This window comes from Petaurus breviceps, unplaced genomic scaffold, assembly GCF_028583685.1.
Source record: "Petaurus breviceps papuanus isolate PSGF00001 unplaced genomic scaffold, PetGlider_PUasm1.0 186, whole genome shotgun sequence".
NCBI lineage: Eukaryota > Metazoa > Chordata > Mammalia > Diprotodontia > Petauridae > Petaurus > Petaurus breviceps.
This window is the reverse complement of record NW_027185798.1, coordinates 1764962-1784879: the sequence shown is the minus strand read 5'-3', so window position 1 is coordinate 1784879 and position 19918 is coordinate 1764962. Positions and strand designations below refer to the sequence as shown.

At 49.1% G+C, this 19918-nt stretch overlaps 1 protein-coding gene across 5 annotated transcripts in view; it reads right to left on the bottom strand.

The window, feature by feature from the left end:
* The window catches only part of VPS8 (VPS8 subunit of CORVET complex), a 173246-nt gene that overhangs the window by 126995 nt on the left and 26333 nt on the right, over nucleotides 1–19918 (bottom strand). For all 5 annotated transcript variants that reach the window (XM_069089353.1, XM_069089352.1, XM_069089355.1 and 2 more), the window contains exons 6-13: nucleotides 17641–17673; nucleotides 17185–17239; nucleotides 8698–8822; nucleotides 6490–6576; nucleotides 4975–5042; nucleotides 3034–3187; nucleotides 2860–2919; nucleotides 1532–1639 (exon numbers count right to left, since the gene is read on the bottom strand). In XM_069089353.1, the coding sequence (XP_068945454.1) occupies nucleotides 1532–1639; nucleotides 2860–2919; nucleotides 3034–3187; nucleotides 4975–5042; nucleotides 6490–6576; nucleotides 8698–8822; nucleotides 17185–17239; nucleotides 17641–17673 (690 nt within the window). The remainder of the gene's footprint in view (nucleotides 1–1531; nucleotides 1640–2859; nucleotides 2920–3033; nucleotides 3188–4974; nucleotides 5043–6489; nucleotides 6577–8697; nucleotides 8823–17184; nucleotides 17240–17640; nucleotides 17674–19918) is intronic.

The window sequence follows — 19918 nt, the reverse complement described above, 5'->3', positions numbered from 1 at the left end:
TAACCTGACCATTGTATAATGTGAAAGTATTTACAGATCCTATACTTGATAATAAGCCGCCATGGGGGGGAGGGGAGGGAGGGGGACAAAATGTGAAATTCAAGGAATTGTGGAATTGAATCCTGTAAACTAAAAGGAAACAAACAAATTAATAAATTAAAGTTTAATGAAAAAAAAAAGAGACAGAAAATAGGCCTGAAGTACAAGAGGCGGCAAACACTGACCAACGCCGTGGGAAACAGATTTTATGTTTAAGAGACAGGCAGGAAATGACTCCCTGATGACATGGCGATCACTCCGGATGCCTGTGTGCACACTAAGATCACTGACTTACCACACGGAGAAAAGGGCAAGACCAGGCCCTGGGCAGACAAGCGGCTTGGGCCCCGAGGGGCTGAGCTCGCCCAGTCTACAAGGGTCTGGGGAAGGACAGAACCCAGACCATGTGGGCTGCAAGGCTGGCTCCCGACCCACTAAGCCACACTCTACCCTTCTCATTTATTAGAACAAACTAATACACAGCTAGAAGAACAAGAGTGAGAAAATGATATGGCTGGCAATGAAAACAAGTCCACCGTGGTCCATTAAAACAAGTGACTGATGTGGGATAATGGGAGATGGCTGGAGGGAAAGAAGGACATCAGCTCAAATAACTTCACACAGAGTTTAATGGCTGTAAATAAATCGCCAGAATGAAGGTGAGCCCCAAGCACCACCCTAGTTGGCCAACACTTGATGGCCTTCTCAAGCAGAGAACTCTGGGCGGCCTGTGGCAATTCTGGCTTAAAACACCAGCTCATGAGTCAAAGCTTCCAGACAAGGGTGGAGGGGGCTGAAAGCAGCTCTGCCCCATCAGGCTACAAGAGGCAGAATAAGGAAGAACAAATTGACAGAAAGTCTGGAGAGACCCAACTGAGACGAGCCACCGTGGAGTAAAGAGTGAGGAGGCCACAGAAAATGAAAGGTGTGGAAGGCCTAAAAAGACGTTTTTACCATCAAAAAATACAGGTTTACAGAGTGAGAGCTGAAAATCGCCCTGGAGGCCATTTGGACAAATCTCTCACTTTATAAAACGAAGGCCCAAAGCGGGTAAGTGACATGCCTGGGGACCCCCAGGCAGGAAGCGGTAAAGCCAGGCCCTGAATGCCATGGCAGCTACACTGGTTGTGGACAGTGGAGCTGCCCCATTAAACATGACAACACCATTCACAACTAAGTCACAAGGTACAAGAAGCAGGTAGGTGGCGCGGTGAGTAAAGGGCCGGCCCTGGAGTCAGGAGGACCCGAGTTCGGTTCCGGCCTCAGACAAAATACCCACACAAAAAAACTAGCTGTGTAACCTTGAGCAAGTTACTTAACACCAATTGCCCTCCAAAAAGCAAAAAACAAAAAAATCACAAGGTACAGAGACCAATCACCACCACAATAGCACTTGTTTAGACATGCTCCTGAAAAACAGGCGAGTTAGAAAGCAGGCATGAGGATGACGGCATCTCCAGGGCAGCAGACCCGCTCCCCGTCTAGGGCTTACCAACAGGAAGTGAACGACGTCTCCTCTGCAAAAGGCCAGTGTGGGGTTCACACAGTTACTGGCTGCCACAAAATGCCAGGCCAGCAGCGGGACACTGGAGGGATCCATCTAAGCCAAAAGGAAAGAAAAATCAATCCCCTGATGGGAAAGAGAACACAAGATGCCACCCCCAGAGGCAGCCATCAACTGTGAGATCAGCACTAGAAGGAATGAAACGTCCATGGATCGAGCCAGCTGGCACAGGCCCCTCACATGACAGGCCTGGGGGGGGGGGGCACTTGCTGACTGAATCAGGTGCCATGGCAATGTGCCACCAGACCACATAGGAAACACCCTGGCATTTGCAACAGATGGATGAGTGGACATACTACGCATGTATGTACTACATCTGCACACACACAAAGTACATCCGCAAACAAACATGCACAGACATGTAGAGTACACATAGGTGTACGTGTGGATAATCTCATCTTATCTTACTGCAAGCCTGAGAGGAAGGCAGGACTGCTGCTAGCGTAACCCTTAGGCGACAGGCAGACTGTGCAGCTCAGACAGGGCTAAGTGACTTGGCCAGTGTGACCCCCCAGGGAGTGGCTGGGCTGGGCCTTAAACCCAAGGCTTCTGCCTAGAGATCCAGCGCTCTTTACTAAGCCAGTTTCCTTGTAAGGAGGGAAGGAAACACCTCCCTCCCCCCCACCTCGACTTGACATTTCACCTCTCCACACTTTAGACCCCATGTTCTGAGGGCCACAGAAATGGCTTCAGCCTCCAGGAGAGGTATTCCAAGGTCACCTCCCTCATGAGCGGCTCTCAGCTTCCCCAGGATGGTGTTCAGACACAGCCAATGTCTAAGCAGAAACGTTCAAAGACTAGTTTAGGATATACATGCCTCCTCGTCCCCTCTCCTGAGGGCTGGAAGCACCTTTCCTCACTGTTCTCAGAATGACATGTACATAAAGGACTGAGAATGAGAAGGCCCTGATTAACTGTTCAGGCTGGGCTGAGGGCGGCACTGAGTTCCAGGGGTACAAACACCAAAACAATGACAGCTGGGCACGTTCAGTATTTTGGGTGAAAAGAAATCAGAGAGCATCCACACTAATGACAATAACAGTTATTTATGAACAGAGAGGAGCAGAAGTGGGCAGCATCACCCCCATGTCCACACTTGACAAGCGGGTGCAGGAAAGGCTCCTCGGCCAGGGCTCACAGAGGTCCCCGCAGCCATGTTCTGGAGCTTTTAGCAACACTCACAAGACAAGTCAGGTTTCCCACGTCCTCCAAATCCCTTCCCCACCTGCCAACAAGAAAATGGCTCCCTTACTCACCCGTCCATAGGGAAAAGTCATCCACACCTTCAGAGATGGCTTCAGTCCAATGACCAGTATCTTTGACAGAACAGAAATTAAATAAACACGTGATTTTTCTCAAGATAAAGCCAGTAACTCTCTTCAGATCATGCTCTAGCTCTGCATGCATGCCCTCTTGCTCCTAAGACCTACCTTAGTTAAGGAGGCCATGGCCAGTAAGGAGAACTGGGTGATGGGGTGATCCTTCAGCTCGGCCTTGGAATGAAGTGGCTCGATACAGCAAACTTCCCCCTTGGACCCACTGAACAGACACCGGGACTCGCAGGTTCTCACTCCCATCACTCTCCTGAAAAGCAAGACACCCAGAGGTGGTTGGGACGCTCCTATCTCTCATTTAAAAAATCAACGCTTCCATGCCTAGCATGGTGCCAGCCCCCATGAATGATACAGGAAACACAAGGGCAGTTCTTGGCCTCAAGAAGCTTAGAGTCAGACTGGAGAAGCAGGGCTTAGGCCAGGGACAAGCAGAGAATACCAAAGGCCATGGAATCAATGGCGCTAACCTCGACCAATCAACAGAGAAACCTTTATTAAGGGCCTACTGTGTTCCAAGCAAAGACAAAAATGCACTGTTCCCAACCCTATTTAGAAAGAGGACGAGACCCCAGCAGTGAGGGGGCTTGGCACGTCCACAAAGGACCCAGGGCAGCTGAAGAGCCAGCCTGAGCACCGGCTCCTGCCCGAGGAGCAGCTCATCAGGCTCCCACCTTGCTGCAGGGCTGTCTCTCCAAATCCACAGCTGTTTCTGCAAGCAGACCTGAGCATCTGGAATTCACGGCCCCTGAAATGCTCAGAAGGCCAGAAGTGGACACCACTGCCCTGTTATCAGCTCAGCCCCTGCTGTCTCCTCTTGGCTGACCCTTAAGCCCACCACCAAGATAGGCAAGGGGCAAGAATGATGAGAAGGAAAGCCAAGGGGAAAACATCACAGAGCAATTGAGGCCTACACCTCCTTCAGGCTGAGGCCTCCCGATGCTAACAATGACCATGGTCACCATCCCGATAAGAAGAAAATCTCGGGTGAGTGCCCACGCACATGTGTGTGCTGCTGCAACCCCAGAAGGATGGCAGGCAGAATTGGACGCCTGGGTCCAGATCCCACTTCCTCTGCTCAGGAGCCGCCTGACCCCTCTGAGGATCCTTATCTGCAAAGGGCTCTGGCAGCCTTAAGAAGTGCCATGTAAATAAATGCCAGCTTTTAGGAGCAGGCTGAGTCAGTGCGGGCGACAGCCCGACTATGCCGAGGCAGGGAGGCCTGCCTGCTTTGCTCTCAGCATGCCTCGTGCCCTGATGCACAGGGCTGCACCAGGACTCTCGTGCCAGCCCTTGGCATTAGGAGGCTTGCCAAACAGCAGAATATATCTTCTCCAAGTCAAAGTTAAATCTTTGGTCAACAGTAAGAGTAAGAAAACGATTACAGAAAGCATAAGGGTGCTAGCGCATCTGTCTAAAAGTTCCTCTGCCTGTGCTGGACAGAGAGATGGGGATGAGGACACTAGACTGCTGGCAGGGCCCTGGGTTCAAATCCCACCTTGGGCATAGAGCACCTCTGCACAGTCACAGTCACCCCTCTCTGGGGCCCTTGCTCCCTGCCCTGTGGAATGAGGGGCTGGACCAGGTGGCCCCTGAGAAACCTGCCAGCTCTAGACGGATGACCCTCACAACCTAACCTAGAACTCTGGCAAAGCCATGGCAAGTGTGCTGTGCATGCCTTCACCATGCAGCTGGGGAGGGTTGGTACCCAACACTGCCTTCCTCTCCCAACCCAGGGGAAAGGACAGGCTGGGAATCACCCCACCGTGGCTTTCTCGTGTCTGGGTTTCATTCTGCCCATTTTACAGAGAGTTGCCAGGGTCAGGATGTTTCTGAGACAGAGAAAGCACATCTACACTGGTTGTGAAGGCTGTTAAGCAGCTGGGGCTGGAGAAGGCATCTCATGCACTGAGAAGCTCCCTGGCCTGTTTCCATCCTGTGAGCGTTCCAGGCCTGCTGGTGCCTTATCTTAGTTTCCTACAATGTTAAGCCGTGGTTAATCTTCTCATTTCATCTCGTCAGGCAGCCCCGCTCTCTTACTTAAATGTCAGCTCAAACACAGAACCACCGCTGTCATTGCAAATGGCCAGAGTCGGGTCATCTGTAAACTGAACAGAGGGGGGAACATTATTTTTCTGTCAGCTTCTCAATAGAATCATTCATGTATTGCAATGGTGATAACAGCCCCAGAAACCTCTTGCTAAAACACGTTATCAATCTGTGACTTGCACATGGCTCTGAGCCCGTCATTCCTACTCGGAAAGCTCCACCACATGCTGGAGGAGGGCCTGAGTTCTCTGGAGAATCTCATTCTGGAGAAAACCATAAGCCCTGAAGCCTCCAAAAAGGTGTTTTGCTGGGTTGGCTAGGGCAGGAGCAAAGTACAAACCCTGCTTCATTTTATTTTGAAAAGTACCCAGTTTCTTTTTTCTAAAAATTATTCTCCAAAATCTCATGATGTCAAGTACATGGGGATATCTACAGATAGGGCAAACACTGTTATCCAGAATCAGGCCATCTGAATGAAGAATTCCCAGAATCACGGAGTTGGGGGCACCCCTAAGGTCACCTTATCTAACTCATACCTTTGGAGTTTTTATGGAATTCTTTCTAAAACCCACACATTACCTCTTGACTTTCTAATGCATTATGATAATTCAGGATTCATTAAAGAAAATATTAATGACCATCCCATGCTACTGGTAAAGACATGGCCAGTGGGGGCCTCTCCATCTCTGCAGACTGCTGCACAACTGGTCATGGGGCCTTCTGGGGTCACTGGTCAGGTCCTTATGTCCCCCAGTTGGCCTCTACACCCACAGAAGGTCTGAGAGAGTCCCAGAGTTGGAATGGACCTTAAAGGTCATCTAATCTAACACACTACGCCATGTGCAAATCGCCCCCCTGCCAAAAAGCACGCTCCCTTTCAAGGCCCCTCAGTAGAGAGACAGGGGGCCATTTCATACACATGCAGATGAGAGTGGCCCCTGGCTGCACCTCCATGGAGGTCCGGGGCGGAGGGCCATCCGCTTCCCCTGACCAAATATCAGGCCTCCCACCCAGACACCAATCTGGGTCTCCTCCCTTCTATGGGCTTTTCTTGGCTGTCCTGTTTCCTCTCATTTCCTCCAAGCTATCTGGCTTTCAGGTATTAAGACTGCCCTTGAATAGCTATGGGCAGTCCATCTATCGGGGAGCTATTCTGTTGGGCAGGACCCACAGAGAAGGCATACTGGACAATCATGGCACAGCAGACATCCCCCTCAGGGACCACTGGGGCCTTTGGGAAGGCAGCTTACTGGCTCACTTCAGACCCTTGTCCCACTGGACAGACCCCTCTAGTTTTTGTTAGCATTTCCAAGGCCTATTTTGATGCCTGGCAATGATGCCCCATGAAGCCCCGCAGGGAGGGACCCAACTCAGCAGGAGAAACAGGAACTGAGAGCTGCCCTCCACACTTCAGACGCGGGTCAGCCAGATCAAGGGGGCAGTTAGTCCTAAGACACAAAATAAGACATGGGGATAACGTGAAGAAGATGAGCCCAGCCCCGTTACCTTAATGTGCAGAACTGCCGTTCCTGGGGGGTGAGCATCTGTTATCGATCTCAAGAGCTTGCCGCTGGCCAAGTCCCACATGGTCATCTGGAAGGCAATTAACTGCTTTCAAAAACAAAGCTGCTTTTCATTTGGCTCTTGAATTACAGAGTGTTCTATATAAACGAAACCATTTTTATTCTTGCATATTTCTATTTTTTCAATAAATCTTAGAATAAGAAAACAAATTATGATGTATTCCATATGGTTTCATAATGCAGGACACTCTACTCAGTGTATCTTTGTGGAAAGATACTGTGATTCAAGGCAAGGAAGATCTGGGTCCAAATTCTGGCTTGGATCCCAGCTGTGACCACGAGGCGGGGCCAGTGGTCCCTGCCTCTCAGAGACTCAGTTTAGCCCACTGGAAAAATGAGGCTGGTAATAATGATGCTACCAAGTCAGGAGAAAGTGCTTTGTAAACCTCAAAGTACAAAGACAAGGTCTTCACCTTTCTGGGGCGGAGGGCAGACCTCTTTGGCAGCAAGCTGCTGAAGCCTATGGACCCCCACCCCCAGTCCTTCTCAGAACTGTGTTTTTAAATGCATAAAGTAAAATATAAAGGATTACAAGGAAAAGCAACTTTACTGAGATAGTTATTAAAGTGTTAAGAAAAGAGAACAAGTTGAGGGACCCCAGGCTAAGACCCCCTGGACTCTCAATACTGCATGACCAATACTTTGTCAGAATGCAAACCCTTTAGGGAGATGCCCGGCAGCACAGTGCAGAGCCAGGAAGAGACAAGTCAAACCCAGCCTCAGGCACTCGTTAGCTGATGGGGGGGGGGGGGGTGGAGGTGGAGAACCATCTGGCCTTTGTCTGTCTCAGTTTCCCCATCTAGCAAATGGAGATAATAATAGCACCTGCCTGCTGTGGTAAGAAGTAAATGAGATCATACTCGTAAAGTGCTTTGTAAGCCTTAACGGGCTTTATAAGTGCTGATGGCGCTGGTGGTGATAGCAGTGGTGGGGGTGGGGGTGGGGGTGGCGGGGGGGGGGGGGGGTGGTGGGGGTAGTATCCAACTTCTGGAGGAAATATTCTCCCTTTGGTTTACGAACCTACTAACAAAAGAATTCAATGGAAAACATGGTTGCAAACTGCTGACAGTGAAGGCCCACTCAGGCAGGCTGCTGGGCTCCCAGGACAGGCAAAGGACACCAAACCACGGGGCTTCTGGCTCGCTTTTGGGCCGGTGCCGAGCGTGCCCAGAAATCCCTTGAAGGGTCTGTTTATGTTACTGAAGAACCCCCTAGGACTGGTGTGAATTGTAAAAAGTCTGTGTTCCTGTGGCAGGCTCTCTACAAATGAGAATTCAGGAGACAGCCATGAGCATGTTAGTATTAGGTACCAGGCAGCAATTCCAGAAGCAGGTGAGGCAGACACAAAGACAGAGGGGCAGCCGGACAGGCAGCTCCATGATGTGGATGGAGAAGCGGCCTTCAGAGGGAACACCCTGGCTGAGGCATCAAGGCGAGGAGGGGGTCCACACTGACCAGGGCACTGAGGGCTTAGCCTTCCTCTAGCACAAAGACCTGGTCTTAGCTTCCCCCATACACTCTGTGTGACGGGCTACAACTCAAGCCCTTTAAGCAGATTCTCTGTGCGAGACACAGCAGACCCAGGACAGAAATGAAACAGTCCCTGCCCTCCTGATATGGCCAGAGGCTCCAAGAGGGGAAGGAAGGAAAAAAGTCCAGGTAGAGGAAGCAGAGACCGGCCAGAGGACCGGCAAGGCTGGAGCCTGGACCATGTGAGGAGACGGTCAGTGCCAAGCACAAAGGCCTGGCTCTATCCTGGGGGGGAAGACTCTGCCACATGTCCCTGGGAGCAGTCACTAAGCATGACTATGGTCCTGATGTGGCCTGGGGAGGGCCTAGAGTCCCGTGCCTGGGCAAAATGTCAGCAAACATGAAGAAAATGAGTCCACAACATCAGAGTTAGAACTTCGAGGGGCCTCCGGGGTCTGCCTCCAGTTCAACCCCTTTGTCCTACAGATGGGGAAACTGAGGCCCAGAGACGTGGCCCGTGGTGCTGTCCTGCGTGCCGGACCTGAAGCCAGGTCCTCTCACGTGGCTGCCCTGGGACACTCCCTGTCCCCCCCCCCCCCCCCAGCCAGGGGCAGTCACTGCGCTGCACCGACCTTTGTTCCCCAAGCCCAGCCTGTCTTACCTGGCCCTTGGCGAAGCCACACAGAAGTCTTGAGCAGTCGTGGTTGATGCTGAGAGCAGAGATGGCCCCATACTGTCCCCCGACACTGGTGCTGCCCAGGCAGAGGCGAAGGGCTTGATTCTGATCTGGGGACCACAGAGGAGAAAACAATGTCCTCGGTCACAGAGGTGCAGGCGCTGGCTGGGACCAGGGAGGAAGGCAAACTGCCTTTCCTTGTTTGTCTGGAGACCTTTGGGGCACACGATCAGCACCCCCGTGCATCCTGTCCCCTCCCTCCCTAGCTGTGTCGGCTGCTCGGGCCAGGATGGGAACGGGGCAAGACGAAGCCAAGAGGAAAAGGAGATGAGGCCTGGGACCGAGATGGGGCTGCAGGCCTCGGCCTTGCTGGTGAAGGTGGTGAGCACCCCTCAGACCCCAAGCCAGGCACACTCCTCAATCGAGGCCATCACTGATCACAGAGAGGAGGCTAGCACTGACCTCCTCCTGGGTCAGTGCCAGCCCCGGGGCTCCCTGGATAAACGATCTAGCTTTTGTCTCTTCTACCCTTATTGCATTTCTCACTCATCGTTTGATAGTGCTGTTACTCAGTAAGGGGTGGCTAGGTGGCACAGTGAATAGAGCACCGGCCTTGCAGTCAGGAGGACCTGGGTTTGGATCCGGCCTCAGACACTTCACACTTACTAGCTGTGTGACCTTGGGCAAGTCACTTAACCCTAATTGCCCTGCCCTCTCCCCTCCAAAAAGCAAAAATAAATAAATAAGAAAAAGAAAAAACAAAAGCCTCGGTAATCTGGACTTCACTGAGCCAGAACTGGTTACTCTGGTCAAAGGTGAAACTGAAATGCACCTTCCTACTGATGTCAATCAAGCTTGCGAGCTGGCCATCCCCAGAGCAGCCCCGAGGAAGCCTGACAGGGACAAGAGAAGTGAGGAACACTTTCTGGCACCTCGAGAACATATGCTTGGGTGCCATAATGGGTGCTTCCCACGTTTCCTTGTTTGGGCCTCACAAACATTCTGGGCAGAAGATGCTACAATCCCATTTTACAGAAGGAAAAACCGAGGCCTAGAGAGTTTGTCCATGAAAACTCAATGAATGGCAAAAGCAAGACTCAAACCCAGGCCCTCCTGACTTCAGCACCTCATCAGTTATCATCAATGCCGAGAGCTAGCATTTATATGACATTTTAAGGTCTGTGAAGTGCTTTACAAACGTCCCCTAGTTTTTATCCTCACAGTAACCCAGGGAAACAGGTGTGGTTATGCCCATTTTACCGATAAGAAAGAAACTGAAGCAAATGGAGATTAAGTGACTTGCTCAGGGTCACAAGTAAGTCAGTAAGTATCTGAGGCTGGATTTGAACTCGGGACTTCCTAACTCTAGGCCCCATGCTCTATCCACTGCACCACTGAAAACAGGTCTGGAGCGGCTAGGTGGTGCAGTGAATAGAGCACTGGCCCTGGAGTCAGGAGGACCTGAGTTCAAATCAGGCCTCAGACACTTAACACAAAAACTAGCCGTGTGACCTTGGGCAAGTCACTTAACCCCAATTGCCCTACTTTCCCCCTTAAAGAAAAAAAGCATATAGAAAACGGGTCTGCTTTGCTCCTATTCAGAGGGAGTGGGGCAGAATAAGAGACCTCACTGGAGTTAGAAAGACCTGCCTTTGGCATATGCTAGCTGTGTGACCCTGGCTAAGTCACTCACATTCTCAGTGCCCCAGAAATTTTTTAAGTGAGAGGCAAGTTGCCCATTTAAATTGGTGACCTGCATCTATAAAGAGAATTACATTTCATCAGCATGGAGAATCACCACCTTTGTGCCCCACAACTTGATGCATTCATGTTAAATTATTCTAATTTGTCCATTAAAGCAAGTACTCTTGGGCCTTCTGGCAGGCCACACCTTTATGGCCTAAGTCCAATTACTTTACGTATCTGAAAATTACAAAACTACATTTCTTTGCCAAAGTAGGACATTTTTAAAAATTCCTGATCATTAGCAATTTGACAAAGGTCAGCAAACCCCCAGTGGCTGATCCAGAGAACAGAAGGCAAGGCTCCCACATGGCGGACCTGCTGCACCTGCCCGGTTGGGCCGCTTAGTCTGTTGGCTCCCACCCTGCTTCAGAGCTGTCTCCTTCTGCTCCCTCTTATGGTTTTTAAGGATTCCCTAATGTTCCTTCCCTTTCTTTTTTCACCTCTTTTTGATATCAATCTCACTCTTCCTATTCAACTCCTCTCATAACTTTATACCCCCATCTTTTAACAAATGCCCAAGAACAGGCATGTTCCACTGGGCACTCTCCCCTTCAAAATCCTCACAGCAGAGAACCATGCACCCCCTCCAAAGATCCAGAAACTGTCTAGAACGTGTCTGGATCACGGTCTTATGGAACCCTTCCAAAGCTTCTGGCCCATGCTGGTAAATAACCCAAGAGGGTACAAATCGTCACTCCTTGAGGAGGGAGGGAGTGAGTTTTATCGAACGTCCACAGGTTACTGAGAACCAAATCCACAAACCAGACTGGGCACAAGCTGAGCACAAACACTTCTGGTCAATGAGGAAGAGCACCCGTGCAGTGAGAAGGTCCATCTCCTAAGGTTGCTCGTGCCCCTTGGGCGCAGGATGACGGAAGTTCTCCCTGTGCTGGGCTGCTGCTCAGCCCACCTCTCCACACCTCTGCCCCATTTCTCCTCATCCCCTCCTGGGGCCAAGCAGGACAAACCCAAGCCCTCTCCCTCCACAGCCTTGGCATACCTGCAGTCAGCTGCCAGGCCACACCTCACCCACATCTCCCTGGGGCCCTGCCGCCCACGCTGCCGCAGCACCCTTAGAACCCCTGGCCTTTGACTGGTCCTGGAGGCCATCATCACCCTCCATGAGAGAGCAATGATTATCCAGCCTTTTCTAGTTGTGTATAGCTGCCCCAGTGCTTGGCACATAGAAAGTATTTCACAGATGCTTTTCCCCGCACGGATTCACAGATGAGTGCGCTGCCATCCTGCCTCCCTCCCCATGCCCTTTTTTGTACCCAGTTTTTCAAAGATCCTTTGAGAGTTTGAGGCATTAGGTTATAGGCTGTCATACTAGATTAGCAGGGAAACAGACTACTCTATACACCTCCAGCTTGGGCTATGTGGACTAGGCAGGAGCCTGGGCTGAAAAGAAACGAGACGGGAGGCTAGGTGGCACAGTGAATAGAGCACCGGCCCTGGAGTTAGGAGGACCTGAGTCCAAATCCAGCCTCAAACACTTAACACACACACACACAAAACCTAGCCATGTGACCTTGGGCAAGTCACTTAACCCCAATTGCCCTCCAAAAAAAAAAAGAAACAGAGGCAGAAGAGGGCCATGAATAGAGCCCTGTGTGCAGGTGGGAATGGACCCCCCCCCAAGCAGAGGGGAGGGCACAAGGGATCACCTAGCAGTGCCAGGGACCTTCCATCATCTGCTTAAAGATCTCACCCAGTGCTGAGCTTCGGACCCACCCAATACTCAACAGTCCCTTCATGATGCTTTCACAACATGGCTGACTGCAAAAGCCGAATAAAGAAAGTCAACACTGACTTTGAGAATGATAAGAACCATGATCATAACTGGGGTTTTCTGAAATAAACTGGGCTGAGAACAGTTCTAAGATGTACTGATGCTGCAGAAGAAACCTTACAAAGGCCCTTCCTCTCTGCGACCCTGATTCCTCATTGGGGTGCGTCACCTGAGGACCTGAGTGGGAAGAGCTCTCTAGCCTTCCTGGTTAGTCAAGACAAAAGGAGTGCCAGGCATCAATCAGTCATCGAGGAGGAGGCAAAACCCAAACACTGTCCCTGCTGACAGACACTGGCCCCACTGCCATCAGGAGGAGCCACAGGGGCCTTGGGGGACACGATGTAGGCAGCCACATTCCAACCCTCCCCACTGGTGGGGCACCACAAGAGGGAGCCTTTTCCCCTCCTCTGACAGAAGGACCCCCAGATTAGGGGCCATCCCAAATGGCAGAGACAACTGAGCAGATAGCGTGTGATTAGGTGTCGGGAGACCCAAGCCCCTGGTGCTGTCACCAGCTAGCTGAGGGGTCTTAGGCAAGGGAATACAAGTCTGGTTGTAAGCATCAAATGTGTTCAAACACTGAAAAGGCCAAAGCACTGTAGGACTTCTGAATGCAATGTGAGGCAGCATTACTAGTGTGACATTGCTGTTTTTATTCATTATAATGCCAAAGAAAGGCAGGAGGGGATAGTGGTTAGAGGTGGGCTCAGAGGAAGGAAGACTGAGCGTCCGGTGCTGCCAAAGCCCAGACTGTGGGACGCTGGGAAAGTCCCTCACCTCTGAGGATTCTATGTCAGTGGTGCCAAGTCAAAGAGAAACAAGTCTCTGAGAGCCTCACACTGACCTAGAAAGCCACATGTGAACATTATCTATATTCCATGTTGTACTGTATTTTTATTTAATCTGTTAAACATCTCGATTCCATTTTCATCTGTCTGGGAATTCACTCGTGGGCCTCTGGTCTGACACCTCTGTTCTTGGTCATTCTAAATCGACATGTTGAAGAGAGGCAGGCTGACCTGCACTGGTCAAGGGACTTCCTCACCCAGCAATAATTCCCTACATCAATGAAATCACAGGGCCAGTCTCTGTCACTGAAATACCCACAAATCATTGAGAGGCTTGTAACACTAATAATTCAAAATTCATCTAAACTAGATTCTATGAGACCTCACTCTCTATAGACTGATGTCTATCCCTTTATAGAGAGAGAGCTATAGATGTGTATATACAGACAAATACACGTATACACAGACGTAACATAGATTCATATGTAAACACACAATTTAAGACACATATTTCTAATTACACTTTCCTTAGGCTAATACTCTCCTTGGGCAATCCCTGAGTAGACCCAATTGGGAAGCAAGTGGAGCTACCCAGGAGTCTTCCGAAGAGCCCACAAGAGCCATGGGTAAATGCCAATGCAGATATTGCAGTCACCCAACCGATGGCTGAGTGGCTGAATTATCTACTTGCTTCTGTGACTCTGCTTTCCACAACTCCAAATGCATTCATTTCTCATCCCTACCCCATAGATACAAGTTTCAAAAACCTTTCAAAGGCAAAAACACCTCTTGAACATGAGAATGTGTCCCTGAAAGAATACTGTTCAATCTTTCAATTTCTTAGGCTGCTAGCATCCCTCCTTAGCTTCATGTGTAAAGAGAAGAAGCTAACAGCCACCCACATTCTTGCCTGACATTCTCTCTGCACTGAAGCCTCCTTCCTTGAGCATGGAGGGAAGAGGAAGAGAGGGCAGCATGGTCCTCGGGAAGTGCTTGCACCCCATTCCTCTGGCTATGGACACACCCAGCAGTCCAGGCAAGCCCAAGCCAATCAGCGGAGGGTGACCCACTCTGCACAGGGTGGCGTGTTTACCAAAGGCAGCCTTCCACGGGCCTCCTAGCCCAGCCCACCAGCGCTAGCTCTGCTGCCAGGCCAGCTGGTGGGGGTCTCTGCTCCCTCGGAGCACTCTGCCAGGCCAAAAAGAGAGGAAGCCATGCAGGCCACATGCACAACGCACACTCACTGTACCTTTTCCTTTTTCGGTCCATGGGGAAAAGATGGAGAAAAAAAGAAAAACAAGAAGTCAATTTCAAGGCCCACCATGATGGCTCATCTGATTCAGTAGAGGCCAAGGAGTGAGAAGCCTCACCGGTGGGATCAACATGCCAGAGCCCTGCTGGCCAACTGGTGTTTCCGGCCCTCATGCAGACTCTGGGGCATTTGGTTTGAGAAGGGAGAGAATGAGTAAACATTCCTGCTGACATGGGAAGGAGCGGCACGTTCGAATGAGAAACACAGAAATGAATCACCAGAGAAGAAAGCTCGCGTGCTCACAGAACCAATCCCCAAACCGTCAGAGCTCAGGAGTCCCCAGCCCAAAGTAAGCCCTGGATGTGCACCGTGTGTCGTCTACCCCAGAATTCCAGAAAAGGCAGCCCATCTTCCCATTTCAGAAACCGTCACTCATCTGTTGTTTTCTTATCTAGATAGTGAATTTTTTTCTCTTTAAAATGATTGTTGCTAATGAAGTCATCTGTATTTTGAAGAGAAGCTAAATGATGCTTATATAATTAGAATTCAACATTTGATCCCATGATGATCAATGAAAAGGTTAACTGTAATCTCACGCAGGCCTCAAGAACCTTTAGCACTTCCCAGCAAATCAACAGACTGGAATTTCTTCCAGGGCCTCCAATCGGATTTTTAATTCATTTGACAAGACCTCATTATCCAAACATTAACATTGTACAGTAATTGATGAGTTGGATTTATGAAATTTCACTATCATAAATTACAGCCAGCATATATTAACATGCTCGCCTAAAACATTCCAATTGGCAAGATTTTTTTTTCTTGAGGGCATGGAATGGAAGGTGCACAATATTAATATCATTATCCTTTGGGCTCGTGCATGCTATGGGAAACTTTCCAGGCCCGAAAAGAAATCAAGCAGGGGCCCCAAGAACCTGGGGACTAAGGAATACAGAGGGTGGGCTCTGCTTAGCTCCTGTGAAGCAGAGAATAATATGGAGATGATGAGCCCACGGTCCACTGCCAAGTAACCAAAGAAGGCAGAAAGAGTGTCAGTGGGCTATGACAAATGGAGAACAGCCAAGATGAAGGAAGACAGACTGTATCTAAAGGGAGTTTTTTCTAGCAGATGAAAATGTAGCAGGATGAGGCCTCGTGGCACAGGGGAAGGTGGGAGGTGCTGGGCTGGATGCATGGCTTCCTGACGAGGCGGGGGGGGGGGGCGCCTCTCACCTCTGGGCCTCAGTTTCCTCATTCGTAAAATACGAGTGATGATGTTGGCACTGCCCAATGGTGGCTTAGATAAAAACCCTCTGCAGGCAGGCTCACCATGCTGAAAGATGCCTCGATGAACTGGTGAGACATCTGTGACAAACTCTAGCTAAACCCCACTGGGAAGTCGTGGCAGCCCAAATAATGACTGACTGATGGTTACTGATTAACAGGGTTCCCATGTTACCTAGAGAGCCGCTTGGTGTCACTGCCTCTAACCTCAGGTCTTTGGAGAACCAACCAGTAACATGAGGAAAAGGGAAGGCAGAGACAAATGTAACCACTGTGATTAGGGTTAGCCCCATGTTGCCTATTTCCCTCCATCCCTTTCTCCTGTTCTTCCATGTGGGGACTTGTGATCTCTGCCTCTCAGAATTCCTTCCAAGGCCTTTCTGCAAAGGCCAATATTCGATTTTATGAATGCAGGCTCCCACAGCGACTGTCTAAGAGAATGCTCAAAATCACTTACATGAGCATTTCTTGCAAAAGCAGTGTTAAGGAAGGGAAGGTCGCCTGCTGACATGGGCAATGGGAAACACGTGGCCCTGCACTCCTAGGACAAAAAGGGTGAAAGAGCAGCCCTGGTGGCCCCTGGCAGAGGGGAACTCAAGAGTGTGGCAAGGTTGGCAGAGAGGAGCACCCACACTGTGTCCAGGGAGACGATCCATTGAAGAGGGCTGTCTGAGGCTGAGAGAGTCCCTGAGGAAACACTGACAAGGACGGAAGCCAGCCAACACTGAGCGAGCAAAGCACAAGGGACGGGACCGAAGGCCGTCTGCAGGCCTCGAGGAGGCAGAACACAACATTCTCCAATGAGGAGCCATCACAACAAAGCAAACTTCACAGCACTAAAGACGGTGAAGTCCAGGGAGGGAGGGAAGTCCAACAGCCTTTTTCCCTGGAAATCTTTAGGAACAAGGCTACTCACAATTCTAAAACCAGGTAGGAAAAGTCTTCCTGGAATTAGGGGGACCAACTGGGGGAAGACAGTCCTGTCTCTGGAGTCCTCATTATTCACAGCAACTCACATTGCTGAGAGGGGAGAGTCTGAGGAGGGTTGTACATTCATTACTTCAGTTACCCCCATTGTACAGATGAGGAAAAGGAGGCTCTGAGAAGTTACAGGACTTGCCCAGGGTCACAAAGCTGCTTCGATGTTAGAGGCAGGATTTAAAACTGAATCTACCCAACTCCAAGTCTGGGGCTCGGTCCACTAGGCCACCCTGCCTCTAACCTTTTAAGCTCCCTTTCAGTCTGGCTAGACTCCAGGCAAGAGGATCATGTTGGATCCAGAAGAGATATCGGGTCCTTTGGTCCAGTTCCCTTATTTTATAACTGTGGAAACTGAGGCCCAGAAAGGTTAAACTATGTCCCCAGGTCACACAGGCCTAAGGAGCAGAGATCTGCACCCAAGTCCTCGGACCCCCAAACCACTGGCCCACACTGCAGAGGCACAACGGGCTATACCCTAAGAGATGGCATGGAGGGAGAATGAGGCTGGGTGGGCTTCATGAGGGAGACAGGGATTCCTCAGCCAATTTTCTGCACTGTCCTTCAGGACATCCCAAATCACATAGATGTTCCCTCCCCATTTAAGGAAACACAAGGGTTAATGAGTTTACCGAAGATCAAGGCCAATCCATGAGAAGTCCCCACTGCGATCAGACTGGACACAGCCTGGGAACAAAAGGAAAAGGGGGCAATGTTCAGAGAGAAGGACCGACTGTGTCCATCCCTTTCTCCTGCCCATCCTCCCCTCCCCTCCCACTCCTGACCACCCACCCATCTCAGGGAGGGACCAACAGAGGCCTGGCCTCCCCTCTGTCCAGTCACACACGGCCCCTGTTCAGTGGGAGGTGACACAAGGATTAGGGAACAGGCAGCTTCTCTGCCATGCTCCTTCTAAACGGCTACAAGAGCCACCCTAATACACTGAACTGTGACATGTGATAAACCTGCTGATTACGGAAGCCAGTCAGTGGGATCTGCTTCAGAAATGCAGACATCACAAACACTAACAATCAGAAAACAGGGAGCAGCAAGTCCTCTGAACCCAGACAGAGAAAGTGTGCACTTACTATCGCAGTCGGTAAGCCGGCATCGACTTTGTCCTGAATGGGAGTGAAAAAGACAGATGAACATTAGAGGCATGTGCTGTCAGGCCCACCCGGAATGACGCTCTCTGGTACACAGGACTACAAAGGAAATCTATTTCACTGAAATGCAGTTATCAAAATATTTATTTAAATAAGATAGAGGACAGTGCCAAGACGGCAGAGTATGGGCAGCAACTCAGCTGAACTCTCCCAACATTCCCTTCCAAACAACTTTAAAATACGCTTCAAAATGAATCCTAGAATGGAAGAGTCAACAAAAGGTCAGGGCGAAAGCCCACACATTGACTTAGGAGGTTGGCAAAAAGAGATGTGTGACCTTGGGGTCAGGGCCAGCCCAGAGCACAAGACGCACAGTGCCAGCACCAGCAGCAGGCCAGAGAGAGTAAAGGGGTCGGACAACAGGGGACCTTTGGCTGGCACTGGGTTCAAGACCCTGCTGCATTGCCCATTTACAGTTGCAGGTCACAGTTCTGGGGCCAAGAGGGGAAAAAGCACTTGTGGCTGCCAAGAAACAGGGGCCCTATCTGGGTAAAGACCAAAGTGCAGACCAGAAAAGCAGTGGCCACACCTTTCCCTAATTCACACCACCTTGAAAACACTGAAAACTTGTAGACCCCAGACCTAGCTCTGAAAACAGCAGCATAAAAAAGCCTGAAGCTTAGGATAGTGCCCTGCATTCCCAACACTTGCCCCAAACCCAGGTGAGCACAGCCCAACCTTACCATAAAGTTAAAAATAAGAAATAATCTGAAAAAAAAAAAAGGGCAAATAACAAGAAAAAAAAATCTGACCATAAAAAGCTACTATGGCAACAGGGAAGATCAAGACAACTCAGAAGAAGACATCAATGTCAAAATTCTCTAAAAGCAAAGCCTCAAAGAAAACTGTGAATTGGACATAAGACCAACAAGAATTCCTGGAAGAGCTCAAAAAGGATTTTAAAAATCAAATGAAAGAAGTAGAGGAAAAACTGGGAAAAGAAATGAGAGTGATGCAAGAAAACTATGAAAAAGTCAACAGCTTGGTTTTTTAAAAAAGGCAAAATAAAAAACAAAATAATACTTTATGAAATATAACTGGCCAAATGGTAAAAGAAGCATAAAAATTCACCAAAGAAAATAACTCCTTAAATAACAGAATTTAGGTGGTGCAGTGAGTAGAGCGCTGGTCCTGGAGTCAGGAGGACCTGAGTTTGGATCCGGCCTCAGACACTTAACACACACACACACACACACACACAAACTAGCCATGTGACTTTGGGCAAGTTACTTGGGAACCCCAACTGCCCTCCAAAAAAAAAAGCAAAAAACAGAATTTGTCAAATGGAAAAGCAGGTACAAAAGATCACCAAAAAAAATAATTTCTTAAAAATAAGAATGGGGCAAGTGGAAGCTAATGACTCTATGAGACATCAATAAACAATAAAACAAAGACAAAAACTTTAAAAATATGAGAAAATGTGAACTATCTCATTGGAAAGACAAGTGACCTGGAAAATAGATTGAAGAGAGATAATTTAAGAATTATTGAACTACCTGAAAACCATGATCAAAAAAGGAGTCTAGACATATTTCAAGAAATTATCAAGGAAAACTGCCCTGATATCCTAGAATAATAGGGTAAAATAGAACTGAAAGAATCCACTGATTAACTCCTGAAAGAGATCCCAAAATGAAAACTCCCAGGCATATTATAGCCAAATTTCAAAGATCCAGGTCAAGGAGAAAATATTGCAAGCAGCCAGAAAGAAGTAATTCAAATCCATAGTCAGGATCACACAAGATTTAACAGTTTCCACATTAACGGAGAAGAAAATATGATATTCCAGAAGGCAAAAGAGATAGGATTATAACCAAGAATAACCTACCCAGCAAAACTGAGTATAATCCTTCTGGGGAAAAATGAACAGTCCAGGGCTGAATAGAAAATCTGACATTCAAACACAAGACTAAAGAGAAGCATAAAAAGAAAAACATGAAAGAGAAATTTTAAGGGACTTAAGATGGCTAAACTGTTTACATTCTTATATGGAAAGATGATACTTGTAACTCCTAAGAAAGCTATCATTATTAGGGAAGTCATAAGGACTATACATAGACAGAGAGCAGAGGTGTTAGTTGACTACGATAGGATGATTTCAAAGAAAAAATTAAGGGGTGAAAAAGAGGAATGCCCTGGGAGAAGGGAAAGGAAGAATAGCAAAAATTATCCTACATAAAACAGACACATAAGGAAGAGT